Source organism: Saccopteryx bilineata, chromosome 6 (assembly GCF_036850765.1).
Source record: "Saccopteryx bilineata isolate mSacBil1 chromosome 6, mSacBil1_pri_phased_curated, whole genome shotgun sequence".
Lineage (NCBI taxonomy): Eukaryota > Metazoa > Chordata > Mammalia > Chiroptera > Emballonuridae > Saccopteryx > Saccopteryx bilineata.
The window spans coordinates 207,023,835-207,041,757 of record NC_089495.1 but is presented as its reverse complement, the minus strand read 5'-3'; the positions used below and the strand labels follow the sequence as shown (position 1 = coordinate 207,041,757).

The window sequence follows — 17,923 nt, the reverse complement described above, 5'->3', positions numbered from 1 at the left end:
CTGAAATGCAACATGGGAAAGCCAGGTTCCCTTGAATTATAATAAGTCTCCTTTCTCCTTCCACTTGATAGAGTTGAATGAAGTGTCTCCAGAGATGCACAGAGAAGCTCTAAGGAGGGACTAAGCACGGAGGTGACTGGACCGGGCCCTTGCCCACCATTCCATCCTCACTTCTGTCTCCTCCCTACTCCAGTAGACAGTTCCACCCTCCTAGACCTCGCATTTCCCATGGAGGTAAATTACTCTATACCTCTCTTTCCACCCTTCTTCCATGATAGATTAGTGGACTCATCCTCCCTGAGGTGTACACTCAGACTTCTTTGCCTCCAGGAAGTCTCCTCTGGGCCCATGGTCTGATAGGAAATTTTCTGACCACCAGATAAAATTGCCCAGAGAATTAACATTCTATTCAATCCTAGCCTGTTCGGACCTCTTATTTAGGAGACTGTGATCTTTCTGAAAATGGCACAATCTACTGTGTCACCGCTGCCTTATATGTCCTGAATAAACCGTGAAAACATTCTAAGAGATAATGATTGGATTAATGGATGGATAATGAATGGATGGATGGAAGATCATTTCATGAAAAAGACTCAAGGACTTCAGCCTATTGCCAACTTCTGTTGTTAAAATACTGGACTTGAACATACCATTAAAAAACAGTGATGTCTTAATCAGGATGACAGGTTTCCAGCAGACACCTGAGTAGAGATTGGGAGGAAGAAAACCCAGGAGATGGAGCCTTCACTGCAGCCAATAGGAGTAAACCTTTAGGAGAAGCAGCAATCCAGGCCTTGGCGACCTGGGAAGCCCCTCCCCTCTGGAACCTCAATCATCCTCTCCATGCAAAGGCTCAGATTCCCCAACAAATGTACTAGATTTATTTGGGACTTATTTATTTCTCAGGGGTTGGATTCATGCAGGAATCCTGGGCTGTGAATGTGAACTCTTTCCCAGATGCATGTGTCACTAACGGGCACAGACTGAGCTTATGAAAGACTTTACTGGAACAGAAGGACAAGAAAACATGAGGATGAACTGTGTATGAAAATTGTAAAGCTGGTGGCCCTGGACACGGCCATGCAGATGCACATTCACATTGGATTCAGGCAGAAGGTAAAGGAACAGTGGAGACAGAAAATGATGGGTCATTCTGTTTATTAACCTTGTAACACAGAAGAGCAAACAGGCAGGGGAGACTGCTTCCCTCTCACTCAAGGCTCCAAAACCCAGACTCATTCTCAGGCTTTTTGGGAGTCCTGGGCCCCCCACAAAACTCAGCAGGGCTCCCAAATACCTCAACACTCCCTCTCTCCCTATGCACTCTCCAGAAAAAACAGTCTGGGAGAAAAAAACCATTCTCCAGCAAACAATAGGAAACCATCGCCCTTCCCAAGGAGGAAGGCAATCCAGTTTGCAATCTCCTTCCCTGAGGGCAGCACCTGCATCCTTCCATACACTATACACACAGGGCGCTGCCCCAACACAAAGCAGCAACCTAAAAACATTTGTTTACCTGACACAAATATAAAAGTGGTCATTCTTAGGTTACTTAAATCAAACCTTTTATTTTATTCCTTTTTAAAAAAGTGAAAAAATAAAGACATGTCAATTGAGTAACTAGTGCCATCCTCCCTCTCACACAGAGCAGGAGGGAGGGTTCAAGACTTCTGAAAGCCCCTCAAAGGTGACTCATAACTGAGGTAGTGATTCCTGGGATCAAGAATGTCCTCTTGGAAGGTAGAAGAGAAACAACAGGATAAAGTTCCACCCAGAAACCCTGCTCACGTCTCTCTTCTCCCTGAGTGTCCCCTGGTGCACTGTGAGGTGTAACTGATTGCTAAAGCTTCACACAGAGTCCCTCCCAGGCCACCTAAAGTGTCTCCTAACGTAGTGTAGTAGTGCAGCCCAGTCAGAACTACCAACATCCAACCTCACGGTGAAAACACCTACTCAAGACACAAACAGACTGCAAGAGGAAGAGGGAGAGGCCTGCGGGGACAGGCAATGAAGACCTTCAGAATTCTGGGGTTTTTTAAATTAAATTTGTTTACATAGATTCTAGTGTTTCCCCGAATGCATCCCCCCTCCATTGTATTCCCCTCAACATCTCCCTAGCCCCTCTCTACATAATGCTCTTCCCCCTTCTCTTCAGGCTTATCTCTTCCTATCATCCCCTTTCCCTCTGTCCTCTTTTCCTCTGGTCCCTTTGATCTCTCCTCTGACTCAACTCCATTTCTTTGTTACCATTGTTCTTTGGATTCCTCAAATGAGTGAGGTCATATGACATTTTTCTTTTTCTGCCTTGCTTATTTCTCTTAACTTAATAGTTTCCAGGTCTATCCATGTTGTCGCAAAAGGTAAGATTTCTTTCTTTTTCATGGTCCCATAATATTCCATTGTGTATATGTACCACTGCTTTTTAATCCACTCGTCCACTGACGGACACTTGGGCTGTTTCCAGATCTTCACTATTGTGAACAATGCTGCCATAAACAAGGGGGGTGCATTTCTCCTTTTGAAACAGTGCAATGGTGTCCCTGGGGTAAATTCCTAAAAGTGGGATACTTGCATCAAAAGGCAGTTCGATTTTTCTCACAGCTTTTATTCAGCAGAGGACAAAACTTCTTTACAAGAACAAAGGCAACAGGATTACAGGGGAGAAAGATCAGGTGATAAGGGGAAAGTGAATGAATAAGAGCCTTTTTTGCTAAGGTGAAGAAAGGGCTAGTATGGGTCACAAATTACTTTTTCTTTTACTAATTAACAAGTAAAAGGGTAGGGAAAATCTACCCTGTGACTATTTTAAAGCCCCTTCAGGAGCATTTCTCTGTGTCAGCACAAAGATCACTCAGAGTGTTGGGGTTGCATCCAAAACACATTCACTAAGGGCTGTTAACTGGTTTCCCAATCAGGTCATACAGGGTTCAAAGTTAGATGGCCGGTTGCCTACAATGCAGCTGTTCTATGATGCATCCTGAGGTGAGCTTTTCCCTGGTCTGTGCCCATTCATGTCATACACAAAGAACGTATACGCTGGCATTTGTGAGGGTGGTTTATGGCCACAGCTGTGACTATTCTCCTTATACACTTAAGATGTCTCCTGAGAGTGGAGTCCCTGGAGAGACAATGGATGGAGAATTGAGTGGTTTATTGGTGACTGAGGGCTGGACTGGGCAGAGGAAGGAGCTGACCTGCAGTGTGTTCACAGCTGAGATCTCATGGGCACTCCTGACCCAGGATGACCTCTGAACCCAACAGAGTCAAGGGGTGAGGTTTTGTCTCTCTGTCTCAATCAGTCATGGGCCAGGAGCCACCCTCTGTGAGGAGGCCATTTCCTGTTGCTGACAGCAGGTCTTACAGAAGAATTCATCACTGTGCCCATCAGCAGTTAGCAGCAGCAGGGGTGTGGGTCCTGATAAGGTTATCTGGGCAGAGCTCCGGAACATCCTCACTGAAGGACCTCCCCAAAGCATGAGAACAAGGATGCATGATCACAAGATTCCTGTACACAATCCCTGCAAACACATGATTCCTCCCTGAGTATGCCCTCATGGTATGACTGCTGGACACTGGCTGTTCGGTCAATGTTGCCTTACTGCTAACGCCTCACCCACAGTCCCTGCACACACGCTTCCTGTCTAAGTGCATCCTCCTTGTGCAATGGGGGCTGACGTATGGCTAGGGCTACCTGCATTCTGCATGCATGTGACTCCTCTGGTGAATGTGTCCTTGGTGCCTGATGACAGCTGACACACCTGTGAAGGTTCACTATTACTACCACTACAACTACTACTACTACTACTACACACACACACACACACACACACAGATGGTCTAGTGTCTGGTGTAAGATGAGGACTCACTGATTGCTGAAGTCTTGACCGTAATCCCTGCATATGCAAACCTTCACCCCTCCTTCTGTCCTCAGGTGTCCAATGACATCTGAGTTATATCTAAAGCTTCACCCACATTCCCTGCAAATGCCACGCTTGTCGTTCAATATGGCCTCTGTTAATTCAAGAGTGCTGCTTTCCAGCTGAAGTCTCATCCACACTCACCACACATAAAAGGATTCTACCCCAAGTGAGTCCTTTGGTGTCTCCTGAGGTTGGACGTTACACAAAATCCTTGTCCACATTCTGGACACATGAAGGGCTTCTCCCCCGAGTGAGTTGTCTGGTGTATCCTAAAAAGTGACTTATAATCAAATGTTTGTCCACACTAACGACACACAAAAGGCTTATTGCCCGAGTGAGTCCTCTGGTGTTTCCTGAGGTATGACTTATCACCAAATCCTTGTCCACACATTGGGCACATGAAAGGCTTCTCCCCCGAGTGAGTCCTCTGGTGTCTCCTGAGGTTGGACATTACACCAAATCCTCGTCCACACTCGGGGCACATGTAGGGCTTCTCCCCCGAGTGAGTCATCTGGTGTATCCTAAAAAGTGATTTATAATCAAATGCTCGTCCACACTCAAGACACACAAAAGGATTGTTGCCCGAGTGAGTCCTCTGGTGTCTCCTGAGGTCTGATTTATCACCAAATCCTCGTCCACACTCCGGGCACACATAGGGCTTCTCCCCCAAGTGAGTCATCTGGTGTCTCCTGAAAACTGACTTATAATCAAATGTTCATCCACACTCAAGACACACAAAGGGATTGTCACCCGAGTGAGTCCTCTGGTGTCTCTTGAGGGCTGACTCATCACCAAATCCTCGTCCACACTCCGGGCACACGTAGGGCTTCTCCCCCAAGTGAGTCATCTGGTGTCTCCTGAAAAGTGACTTATAATCAAATGCTCGTCCACACTCAAGACACACAAATGGCTTGTCCCCTGTGTGAGTCCGTTGGTGCATTGTGACATTTGATTTGTCACCACATCTTTGGCCACACTCATCACACAGAAAAGGCCTCTCTGTGGATGAGTGCGCCCCTGGGTTTTCGAGGAGGTGTGACTTAAGTGTGAAGCCTCGCCCACACTGCCTGCAAACGTAGGGCTTCTGCCCTGAGAGGGTCACCCTGTCTGCCATAACGTTTGATTCCAGGCTGCAGTCTGGTTCATGTTTGCTACAGCTCACAGATCCGGATATTGGGCTTTCTAATTCCTTCCTCTCCTTGTCTGTCTGCACAGGGCTTACCCTTTGGGCTGAGCTGGGCTCTATTTCTAGCACCGCATGACCTTCCCTGGAAGGTCCTTTGGGTGGGCTGTGGAATGCAACTGAGGTTTCCTTCTCCTTCGTCCTCACTAACAAGGGTCTCAAGCCATCTTCTCTGCTTTTACCTTCTGTGTTTTCTCTCCAGCAACTCTGAGAAAAAGATGTCTGGCCCTGATGCCACAGGCCCGAATACCTCATATAGAAGTCACACGTGTCCGAGCACATGGGAAGCACCTGCTGGCTGGGCAGTGGCTCCCGGGAGAGGTCCAGATGGTGGGAGGAGCAAGAGACCTTTTCTGGCTTTGATTCTGCTGGAGAAAGAAAGTTTAGTCAGAGAAGCAACAACAGGGCTGCAGGGAGACCCTCCAGGTCTCAAACAAACCAGTGCCCTCCTGCCACACCGGTTATTAATCATCTGTGTCCAACATCATTTGTTTTCACCAATGATTTCTTTAGGATCCATTTCTACACAGTCCTGTTTTAAAGAAAATACAGGAGAATTATCCCAGAAACATCTTCTACATGTCACTCAGACTAGGCACCTTCCAGGTAAGCAATCTGCCTTGTAAATACCTTCAATACACCAGCTGTTTCTTTCTTGTAAGTCAGCCAAGCCATGACACTCCCACTGATGCCCTGCTTACATTTCTGTTAAACTTGGAGGTGACACCTCTATGACCTACGTGGAAATCTTCTTCATTGCTTGAGTTATTACAAAACAAAACAAAAAAAAAGCTGGAATACATAAAAAGTTACTTGATCAGGAGGGCTTCCAAACACAGAAAATGGTACGTTAGGCCCTGGCCGGTTGGCTCAGCGGTAGAGCATCGGCCTGGCGTGCGGGGAACCCGGGTTCGATTCCCGGCCAGGGCACATAGGAGAAGCGCCCATTTGCTTCTCCACCCCCCCCCTCCTTCCTCTCTGTCTCTCTCTTCCCCTCCCGCAGCCAAGGCTCCATTGGAGCAAAGATGGCCCGGGAGCTGGGGATGGCTCCTTGGCCTCTGCCTCAGGCGCTAGAGTGGCTCTGGTCACGGCAGAGCGACGCCCCGGAGGGGCAGAGCATCACCCCCTGGTGGGCAGAGCGTCGCCCCTGGTGGGCATGCCAGGTGGATCCCGGTCGGGTGCATGCGGGAGTCTGTCTGTCTCTCCCCGTTTCCAGCTTCAGAAAAATACAAAAAAAAAAAAAGAAAATGGTACGTTACACAGTGGTTGAACAGAGCATATAAGAAATGAATCTGAATTTCAGATTGCCCATCTACAAACAAGTACTTAAAAGAAATCATTTCTACGTACTAAGTTCTCTATTTACGGTGACTTCCTCCATGGACAAGACAGACGTGGTCCATGTTTCAGGATTCTGGTAACTTGTGCCCAGACCAATCCCATCACACTTGGCAATAGGATTTCCTTGGGCCAATGGACATTGGTGTAGAGTTAGTGCCACTTTCAAACACATTTTTAAAAGCCACAATGTGGTCTGCTCATTATTGCTTTCCCCCTCCTTCTTTGAGAATACCAGACCCAACCTAACCTGTGGTGGCGCAGTAGATAGAGAGTTAGTTAGACTGGAATGGGGAGGACCCAGATTCGAAACCCCGAGGGTGCCAGCTTGAGCAAGGGGTCACTGGCTTGAGCAAGGGGTCACTTTTGTCTGCTCTTGTCCCTGGGTCAAGACACATATGAGAAAGCAATCAATGAGAAATTAAGGTGCCACAACGAAGAACTGATGTTTCCCATCTCTTTCCCTTCCAGTCTGTATCGCTATCTGCCCATCAATCTCTCTCTCTATGTCTCCGTCACAAAGAAAGAATACCAGACACAGACAGAGGAAGGTCTTTTTAACAATATTTCAGAACCGACAGAGCTGAACCAGAAAGCAGTATAAGACATAAATGTTTGGCCCTGGCCTGTCGGCTCAGTGCTAAAGCATCAGCCTAGCATGCAGGTGTCCCGGGTGAGATTCTTGGTCAGGGCAACAAGGGAAGCGACCATCTGCTTCTCTACCCCTCCCATTGAAATTTCTCTTTCTCTATCTCTCTTTTCTCCTCCTGCAGCCATGACTCATCAGAGGAACTTGACCCAGATGCCGAGGATGGCTCGATGCTCTTGCCTCAGGTGCTAAAATAGCTCTGTTGCCGAGCAACAAAGCAATGGGCCCAGGTGGGCAGAGCATCGCCTGGCAGAAGCCTTGCGGGTGGATCCCAGTTGGGGCCCACGTTAGAGTCTTTCTCTTTGACTCTCTGATTCTCACATAAAAATTTTTTAAATTTTGATCACACGTCAAAATATTTTGATAGACTGGATGACATAACATTGTTAATTTCACCCATTTATGTCAACTTTTTAAAAAAATATACTTACTAGAAAATTAAAATCATCCCTGTGGCTCACACTGTGTTTGCACAGCACTCACCTAGAACAAGCGGTGTGAACAATACAGCGTGTGACCTAATTAATCAGCCCCTCTCTCTGTACTGTCAGCAGGCTCATGGTGGTGTTTCAATTACGAAAGAGACAGAAACAAGACAAAAACTACTACTTCACAACACATAAATACAATATGTAACTCAAGCTTTGGTTTCCACAAAAAAAAAGCCTTCCTGGGACACAATCATACTCATTCATCCACGTACCGTCTTGGCTACTTTAGCGCGACAGGGAGAGAGTTCAGAGCAGTTAGAGATCACATCGCCCACAGAACACCTAAATTGGCTATTCTCTGGCCCCTTACATAAAAATTGGCCTATGCCTAACTCAGAGTAATGTTGCAATTGAAAGTAATTATCAACCTAGGATTAAAGAATCAATGTAAGTTTCTAAGGAAAAGAGAAAAATAATAGCTTATGAAACTCAAATCTCTGACGGTTGCAGAAGGCGTTTCTCACTACTCTGCCACATGCAAACTGCACTTCCAGTCCCACCGGCCTCCTTACAGTCCCTACCCTGCTGGGACATCCTTGAGGCCTTACCACCAACATGTCTTCACCTGAAATGTTCTTGCCTTAGACACACAGAGTCTAACTCCGTCACCCCATTATGACTTCGGTCACACGTTACCTCCCCACTGATTTCAAATTCAGCCCGCCACCCTGTCACACTCGATACTCCTTGGTCCTGCTTCATTCGATCATTATTTTTGAACTAGGAAGTGCTTAGTACCGTCTAACGTACCGCCACATTCCTGCACGGGAAGCTTCTTGTTTCTTAGACTGGGGAATAATTTTTTTTTTTCATATTCTGTTGCATGAGGTTTTAGAACTGTTTCTATATTTTTCTGCATCACTGATTCCAAATCTGAAATCTGTTTTTTGGTGCATGCTTTAGTTTTTATGCCATTTTTATTTCTTTCTGTTACACTTAATGGCATGCATTGGTTTTTAAATTGGAGTTAAAGGGCAACGACTTTTGGATTGAACATAACCACAAGGCAATTAATGTTTTACAAACATCACTTTTACATAATTGTGGTTGTTTTTAAATGTAAAAAATTATTATCTGATAAAAACACCTTCTTATTTTGTTTTAAGATTGAATCATGGAGCCTGACCAGGTGGTGGCGCAGTGGATAGAGCGTCGGACTGGGATGCGGAAGGACCCAGGTTCAAGACCTCGAGGTTGCCAGCTTGAGCGCGGGCTCATCTGGCTTGAGCAAAGAGCTCACCAGCTTGGACCCAAGGTCACTGGCTCCGGCAGGGGGTTACTCGGTCTGCTGAAGGCCCGCAGTCAAGGCATATGTGAGAAAGCAATCAATAAACAACTAAGAAGTTGCAACGCGCAACGAGAAACTGATGATTGATGCTTCTCATCTCTCTCCGTTCCTGTCTGTCTGTCCCTGTCTATCTCTGCCTCTGTAAAAAAAAAAAAAAAAAAAAAAAAGATTGAATCATGGCTTCTTGGAGTAGGCGTAAATGTAAGAATAGTCCTGACACCTTCTGTTATATATGTGGCTGTTACACACTTCAACGTCAAAGACACAATATTTCATCATTTGTGACACATGCATATATTGCTTATTTTCAGCAGTTCCAATTGGTTATTCAACCCCTCAGTGAGATTATAATGACATAAAAATTGTCCTCGACTTTCTGAAGTATGAGGAGCATAACTGGATCATTTGTGTGGATCTTAAAATGGTAAATTTCCTGCGAGGACAACGGAGAGGTTTCACAAAGTATCTTTGCTTTCTGTGTTTATGGGACAGCTGAGCTCAGGAGAAACACTGGACACAGAATGAGTGGCTGAAACGTGAAGCTCTGGAAGTGGGGATGCAAAATATTGTGGATGAACCTGTAGTTCATCGAAACAGGATCATCTTTCCCCCACTTCACTTCAAACTTGACTTAATGAAGCAGTTTGTTCAGGCTTTGAATAGAGAAAGTGAATGCTTTCAACATATTATTTCTGCTTTTCCTGCTTATCTTTTGAGAAGACAAAAGCAGGTGTATTCGATGAACCTCAAATTCAAACCCTCATACGTGATGAAGAATTTACCAGGAAGATGAACAAGGAGGAGAAAGCAGCATGGCAGTCTTTTGTGGCAGTTACAAAGAACTTCCTTGGCAACAAAAAAGCAGAAAACTATGAACTTCTGGTTCAAAGGATGCTGTTGGCTTTCCGCGACATTGGATGTAACATGAGCATTAAGATTCACTTCCTGAACAGTCACCTTGATAAGTTTCCCGAAAATCTTGGAGCTGTTAGTGATGAGCAGACTATTGCTGGAGCATCAAACGAGACTGTCCTCAACAAGTACACAAACGCAAGAGCTACAAACGCAAATTTTTGCCTGAATAGAATTTAAATAAGTTTTGTGCAAATTTCATTATTAAAATAAGTGTTTCAATATGTTCTATTTTGAAATTGTAGACAAATTCTGATTCAATCATATCTTTTAGTGTATTAGTGTATTTACTGCATTATATAAATTATTATATTTTCACAAAGATGATGCCCAAGAAGACATTCTATTTCATTATGTTAAACTAAATGTTGAAAATTTTACAATAAGATGAAAACCTAAAATCTTGAATTGCAAAAAGAACTGTAGCTTACAGAGAAAAACTGATGTCCGATTTGAGATCAGCACACTCAAATTAGGTAAGAACAAGTGTTTCTGTGGATGCAAGAAAACTGCTGTCCCCAGTGGACGGGCGTGGTGTGTGTCAGCTGACAAGTGCTCCTTGCCCGTCCCACTCGGTTTATTTCAGGCCCTTTAAAAATGTCATAGGCCTGACCTGTGGTGGCGCAGTGGATAAAGCGTCGACCTGGAAATGCTGAGGTTGCCGGTTCGAAAACCTGGGCTTGCCTGGTCAAGGCACATATGGGAGTTGATGCTTCCAGCTCCTCCCCCTGTCTCTCTCTCTCCTCTCTCTCTTCTCTCTAAAAATGAATAAACTAAAAAAAATTAAATTAAAAATGTCATAGACTGTCTGCCTCAACAAATTGAGGAATTAAGCCCCCATGGGCAGGGGTTGCTATTCCTTGACTTCCGTGTGGCTCTAGTGTCTAGAATATCTTCTGGCCCACGGTAGGTGGTCCATCCCGCTACCGCAGTAAGGAAGGACAGAACACAGCCTCACCCAGCGAGAGCAGGTTCCTGTAGTTCTCCAGCATCACTTCCTTGTACAGCCTCCTCTTCGCACGGCTCAGCATCCTCCATTCCTCCTCTGTGAAGACCACAGCCACATCCCTGAATATGATCGGTACCTAATAAGAAGCAATTCGTTAATAAACAGCAAGTCACCATCAATTTTTCATGTGCGATGAGTAAATCTCATGACCCTTGAGGGTCTGGAGCTACAAAACTTTGTTCCAGTTCTTTCCCAAGTACACAGTTCTATGTACCAAATTGTTTTGGCCATGACCATGGCTTTGTATTAAAATCTAAAGGGCATAGAGCAGATGCATACAGCCAAGCCAATTCTTGGGCCTAGAATATTTGTTATTTTCTTGCAGAAGTAATTTGTCAATAACTTTGTAACCCAGCCTGACCAGGCAGTGGCACTGTGATTACAGCATTGAACTGGGATGCGGAAGACCCATGTACGAAAACCGATGTCGCCGTCATGAGCGCAGGCTCATCCGGCTGGACCGTGGGCTCAACAGCATGAGTGCAGGGTCTCTGGCTTGAGCGTGGGATCATAGATTTGACACCATGGTCACTGGCTTGAGCTCAAGGTCGCAGGCTTGAGCCCTAGGTCATAGGCATGAGCAAGGGGTCACTTGCTCTGCTGCACCTTCCACCACAAAACACAACTAAGGTGCTGCAATGAAGAATTGATGCTTCTCATCTCTCTCCTTTCTGTCTGTCCCTATTGGTCCCTCTCTCACATTTTCTCTATCTGTTCCAAAAAAAACCCATTAAAACCTGAAGCGGAACCTCCTGTGCCCTGGTGGAGGTTGTTGCACCGGGCTCTGGCCAGACGAAGGTCACTCTGGCGTACGGAGGGCCGCGCCTCCTTTCTTCTCCGATTTGGACTTGTTCTGGAGAACAACCAGTGTACGTACGATGCAGCCCCTCTCTGTTCCTGGCCAGAGTCAAGCCAACGGCACTCGGTAGTGACCTGCCTATGTTCCCTAATGAAGTGTTTCTCGGGGGTCAGTGTCCTGCAACCTCGGTGTCTCAAGGATTTTATGAGTTTCGCTACCATCCCGCTGATTGTAACATTAAGATGCAGGTGCTCCCAGGGGAACGTCTCCTTTATGTATCTGAAATCGTCTTTCGGTCCGTGTTCTCCCCTGTGGAAGCTTCGATACTGGTGGCCTGTGCTCTCCCCCACCACCCAGCTCCTGTAGGAATGAGCCTAAAAAAATGACACAAACAAACAAGGTGGCCCCCAGAGAAGACCAGGAATGGCAAGTTTATACTTTGGAGAGACCATCAGCCAGAAAGGGCAATGATGGGTTTTGCTACTTAAAAACGTCCCGTGGAGTGTCTTCCTGCCCCTGAGAATTCAGAAGCGGGTAACATCCCTGCGGCTGTGACTGTGGGAGGACTGGGTGTTACAAGCTGGACTGCGGTCTGAGGATCGCAGTTATCTTCAATTTTTGATGTTTTTAGATGATTTGATTCTTAACAGAGTGATCCTTTGTAGTTTTTTGCAAAGGTTCTTTATTGAGAAGGGTCTGCCTCTGTTTTTAACTTCATAAGGAATTATAATAAAATAAATTTTCTTTAAATAAATAAATAAATAAATAAAACCGGAAGCGGTGCTCAGGAAGGTAACTGTGAGGACGCACTGTGGAGGAATACTGAGATGAAAGAGTTCTAGATGGCAGAAAGGTTCCACTTTGAAAGGGACTTGGTGTCCATAGTGTATCGTCCAACACAGAACTCATAACCAGTAAGAAAAGGATGAATGTACCGTCCAGGAAGTTTATAACTCAGCACAGAACTGGAAAATTGTCTTCATTTTACATAATAGGGAACTTGATTTAGAATTCCTCTCATTCTCATATTTGTATGTTCTTCCTTTATTTTTCACCCTGCGTCTCTTCACTTCAATTCACTTTCTTTGTTAAATACTGGACATTTTAGAAAAAACACTGTAGCAACTCTGGAGACCAACCCAGCTGCCTCCTCAGGCTGTGGCTCCTCTCACTTCTTCATGTTTTCTGACCCATCTTGGACATTCAGTAAAGTCTATTGCCCCCGATGATGTGTCTAATCAGCAGGAGAGGCCTTGGACAGGCACAATCCCGCTGACCCTCCCCCTCCAGAATGACAGTCCTTTCGAATGGACTCTCGTGGTCATTCTCCCTGATCTACTTATGTAACTTTAAGTACAATAAACATAAAGAATCAACACAATGATGAGCTACACAAGTTCACCAGATAAATAGAACATCACCCTGCTTAAGGTAATAGCTAGTTAAAACAATAAACTAAGAATGAATAAATAGAATTCTATGTATGTACAAATTTCACCAAAACCTGGAAGAACACATAACCAGAGCAGGAAGCTTCTGCCAGGACTGAAAAATGGGCCTCCCACCGTGCGATTTCCAATGAAGAGTCCTCTAGAGAGAATGGCCCATTCAGGGGTGTCTGAGACCCTTCCAGTTTTTATGGGAAGAGTTCGGTAGGGGGACCCTTCCTGCACAGCCTCTAGAAACAAAGAGAGGTCACCGCATTCAGAATAATTAACTAGGTCTGCATTGCAGTGATTAGGAACATCCTTTCCAGTTTAGGGGAAACTAGAGCAGGACCTCTCACCCAGAGTCAATAACTCAGTCATTCCTGCAACCATTTCTTTTTTTTGTGACCCTTACAGTTCATGTTCAATTGAGTTCAAATTCACATATTTTTAAATACTGTTTGTGAGATCAGTTGGCAATGGGGGAAGGTCACGTGAAGAACCAGGTCCGGGATTTTGGCTGGAACAGCCCATACTTGTGCTCGCCAAAAGAAACTTCCCAGAAGCACTTTGAAAAATAACGTCTGTCGGCCAATTAAATTTCGCCATGTCATATTAACTCGCCATCACCCTACCGACTGTATAAATTACCCCCCCTTCGCATGGGAGAATCTGTGCGACTTCTCTGGCCCTCGTCTCACAAACCAGAGAAACTCATCCGGGATGCGCTCTGAATAAAGCTTTGGTATTCCACACTTCGTGGCTAAGTTTTTCTTTTTTCCTTGGCAGGGAAAATACCTTACACTGTTCTCCACACTATGCTCTACTTCTCCAGCAGCTCATAACTTTCAATAGTAAAAAAATGTCTGCTGGAAAAGACAGTATCTTTAGCTAGTGTGATGTGAAGTGAAATTAAATATGTATAAAATTTTTAATAACCTCAGCTTTTCAAAAATATCCCTTATATTTTGCACTTTCCTGAGCTCTACAAAACCAGGGTCGACTTCATAACAAGGAAAATAAAATAAAAAAAAACAAATGCAAGAGTTATTATAAATTGATCAGTATGGTGCCTGAAACAGGCATGAACTGTCTAATGTTGCCTGCTTTTTCCTTTCCCAAGAAAAGAGAATATTCCGTTTGCCTATTCTCTGGAAAATGAGCCAGCATTTCATAATGAAAAATGAAAAAATGTAACCCCAACTCACCAGTGTTCTGGGCTTTCCCTCCTTTTCTTGGAGCGAGTCAGTGCAGTTGGAAGGCAGACCTAGGGAATAACAAGCTCTGAGGGTGCAGGCCTCCCAGAATGCCCCGGGGAGCAGCTCCTCGGAGCCCAGGACAGAGGGAGCAGTCCATTTACTCAGCTGGGGTCACTACAGTGCTCTCAGCTAAGCCTGGAGCCTTACTCCTCCTCCTCACCTCTCCAGACTCACAACAACTCTCACCTTTAGCTTCATGATTTAGGGTCAGATTCTCCATGGTCTCCACGTCTTCCCTGTTCTCCTCCTGGTCCTGCTCTCCCAAGGCCGAAAGATCAGGCAATGTCACTGCCCCGGGGTCAGACCAGCGTTTGCCCTGAAATTCTACCACCAGGACGCATAGACGTTATTTCAGCACAAGACTGATTTCTGCTCCTGCCCCAGGTGACTTCTCCAAACCTCCTTGTGAAAGCCCACCGTGTTTCCACGAAGCAGCACCTGCGAGTGGAGCAGCAATGTGACGTTTCCACACTCCTTACTGTACAAATCAGGCACTGCAGCTCCTGAGAGCTCCCACCCCAACCGCATCCCCACTCACCGCCTTGGGCCACAGTCAGCCCCACAAAAACAAGCCCCAAACCCAGAACTCTATATTCACACTCAGTCCGGGGTCCCCACAACCATTCACACACGCATGACCCAGGGACATGTCCCCTTGCCAAAACCAGGGGGGCTATATGGTCGGCTCTGCACCCCCACCCACCACAGGGAATGCCTGTCTATTTAGCTCTGGCTGAACTCGTGTGCCCAGAGCCCAAATAAACCTCGGAAATGCACGTCTGCAGCCACGTCCCTATGTAAATTGTATGGAAAGAATCAGCCTAATTTTCCAAAAAATGATAGGAGGGTTCCTGCGCACCTGCTCCAGGGGGAAGAGGAAGGACCTCGGTAGCAACCTGCAACTCAGGGACTCAGGACAACCTGTCTCACCTCATTTCCCCGCCTTAAAATACAGGTCTGATGCCGCGTCCGGCTCCAAAAATGAAACCTCCCGCACCTCCTGTTCCGTCTACTGCACACCAGCCTCACTCATCCCGGGTCAAACCCAGCAGCTCCAACCACAGCTCCTAACACTACGCACCACCTCTCTCCTCTTTCCAGCTCAGCAGTTTGTCCAGGCAGCAGCGCTCAAGGGAACCAGCACAGAGGTCCACGTGGTTTCCCGGCTCATCTTGCCAAAAACTACGATTCCCAGAATCCTTGGAGGCTTCGCCTCCCATTGGCTGGAACACAACGGGTTCTAAACCACGAATTCAAAACATTTTGCAAATTGCCTTCTGTACTGATTGCAGACCACTTTTCTAAATTTTTTCTTTATTGATTTCAGAGAGAGAAAGAGACAGTGGAAGGCAGGAAGACAGACAGAGACAGACAGAGACAGAGAGAGGGTTAGAAAGAGAGAAAGGAGAAATATAGATTTCATGTCCCACTTATTACTGCATTCATTGGATGATTTTTGTACATACCTTGTCTGGGGATCAAAACTGCAATCTTGGCATATCCCATGATGCTCTAACCAACTGAACAAACCAGCCAGCTCTACCAATCTTTTATCTTAAGACTAGAAAGCCCGGCAGTCATATGAAATGACCGCTGTTCTAGATATTATAAATTGTAATTAAAATGATTTGTGCAAAGGTGTCTGCTAATTCAAACTGAATTACCTGGGGCAGGCGGTGAGGACGCCCCTTTGCTTAGTGCCCCACGGGGTTTCCCCCTTCTACTTGCTTAATTGCTTAAAGTAGAGTGCAATGAAGGAAACCACTGGCAGTACATTTCTTAAGAGCCACGGCTAGCTCAATAAATAAAGGTGATTTAAATAATAAAATATTAATTCACATGTCAAAGATCTCTTTGTACACAACATTTCTTGTGTAGATCTTTCCATCATTTTTAAGCTCGCCTTGCAGAGGACCATCAATTATTTTTAATTTTACATCCATTCTTTCACAAACTCTTGAACAGGCAACATAAAGTTGACTGTGTCCAAATGCAGGCTCAGGTAAAAAAAAAAAGCCAACACACTTAAGCGTTTGGCCCTGAAACTTATTGATGGTCATAGCAAAGGCAAGTTTTACAGGAAATTGTCTATGTCTCAATTGAAACGGCAACCCTGTTTGAGATGGAGCCAAATCAATTCTTGGAATGACATGTATTTCACCTTTAGAAGAGCCAGTCAAAGACTTAGCTATTATGGCATTATTTTTCAATTTGAGAACCTCTAGTCTTGTACCATTGCAAAGACCCCTTCTGGTATTAAGATTTCTTAACAGCATAATAATTGCTCCAATCTTTAACCTCAATTTGTGAGGTGGCATGCCAGAAGGCAACAGTCTATTTAAAAATTCTGTTGGAAAGTTGTTGGCACTCGCTTTATTATCAGCTACAACGGAATCAATGCTTAAATATGTAGTGTTGTTCCCTTCTATGATATTTAAGACATTATCATTTAGTTTGTCTACATCAGAATTTTTTGCATTTCGGTCAGCATTACTCTGTCGGGTTTTTTTTGTTTGTTTGTTTTGTTTTGCATTTCTCTCCTGCCTTTGTTCAAGGGACTCATTTTGTTGAGACAGGTTTTTTTGTCTTGCATCTGAGGCAAGCCTTGTTTCTCTATGCTCATCAGTCTCATTTTGCCGAGAAAGACGCATTTGCTCTGCGACTGAAGCAAGCCTTGTCTTTCTCTGCTCAGTGGTTTCTTTTTGTCGCGAAAGCCGTTTTTGTGCAGCTTTAGCTCCTTTTCTCTCCTCTTCAGTGCTGTATTTTCTAGGAGGTATTCTTAAAATAAATTACGTTAAGATGTAGTTTTTATGTAAAACAGATGATTGCCAATGCAAACAAATGTTCACCTTCCCCCTGACCCGCTCAATTTGCCTTCAGCCATGGCAACTTCACCCCATTGGCTAGTACAGTTACGCAAGCAACCAATAAGCTATCGGCGACAAACAGACACTTAAGCCGCATATAATAAAGATGCTGCACAAGTATAAAACAGACAATAATTCTGGAAAGAAGTCTTTTCCCACGGTGTCAATCAGAAAGACTACAGTTGTTTATTGGTGAATGAGTACTGGAATGGGCAGAGACAGGAGCTGACCTGCAGTGAGTTCAGAACTAAGATCTCATGGGCATCTCCAGATCCAGGATTACCCTATGATCCCAATAGAGTCAAGGGGTAAGGTTTTATCTCTTCATATTTATCAGTCATGGCCCAGAAAACACCCTGTGTGAAGAGGCCATTCTCTGTGGGTAAGAAAAGGTCCTATAGAAGAATTCATCACCATGCCCATCAGCAGCAGTTATTAGCAGCTGCAGGGTGTGGATCCTGATAAGGTGATCTGGGCAGAGCTCTGGAACATCCTCACTGAAAGAGCTCCCCAGGGCACGAGAACAAGAACGCCTGATCACAGGATCCTGGTACACTATTTTTGACAACACACGGCCCTGCCCTGAGTATGCCTTCATTGGCCTGCTTGTTGGCCACTGGCTGTTCGGTCAATGTTGACTTATTGCTAATGCCTCACCCACACTCCCTGCACACACGCTTCCTTTCTAAGTGCATCCTCCTTGTGCAATGGGGGCTGACATTCGGCTAAAGCTAGCTGCATTCTGCATGCGTGTGAATCTTCTGGTGAATGTGTCCTTGGT

At 45.3% G+C, this 17,923-nt stretch overlaps 2 protein-coding genes across 5 annotated transcripts in view; one reads left to right on the top strand and one right to left on the bottom strand.

Moving 5' to 3' along the window:
* Positions 1-17,923, top strand: part of LOC136309451 (zinc finger protein 343-like) — an 85,360-nt gene that overhangs the window by 49,592 nt on the left and 17,845 nt on the right. The gene's annotated exons all lie outside the window — the stretch shown is intronic.
* Positions 1,634-15,441, bottom strand: LOC136308225 (zinc finger protein 343-like). 4 transcript variants are annotated; one of them, XM_066235493.1, is made up of 6 exons: positions 15,357-15,441; positions 14,462-14,713; positions 14,225-14,283; positions 10,740-10,866; positions 5,286-5,471; positions 1,634-4,777 (listed from the first exon to the last, which is right to left on the bottom strand). In XM_066235493.1, the coding sequence occupies exons 2-6, from the start codon at positions 14,493-14,495 to the stop codon at positions 4,764-4,766; spliced, it is 420 nt and encodes a 139-aa protein (XP_066091590.1). In that variant the 5' UTR covers positions 14,496-14,713; positions 15,357-15,441; the 3' UTR covers positions 1,634-4,763. The 4 variants fall into 4 exon arrangements, with proteins under 4 accessions (XP_066091590.1, XP_066091591.1, XP_066091589.1 ...); XM_066235494.1 differs by having other exon boundaries at positions 1,634-4,441; XM_066235492.1 differs by having other exon boundaries at positions 1,634-4,441; positions 5,354-5,471.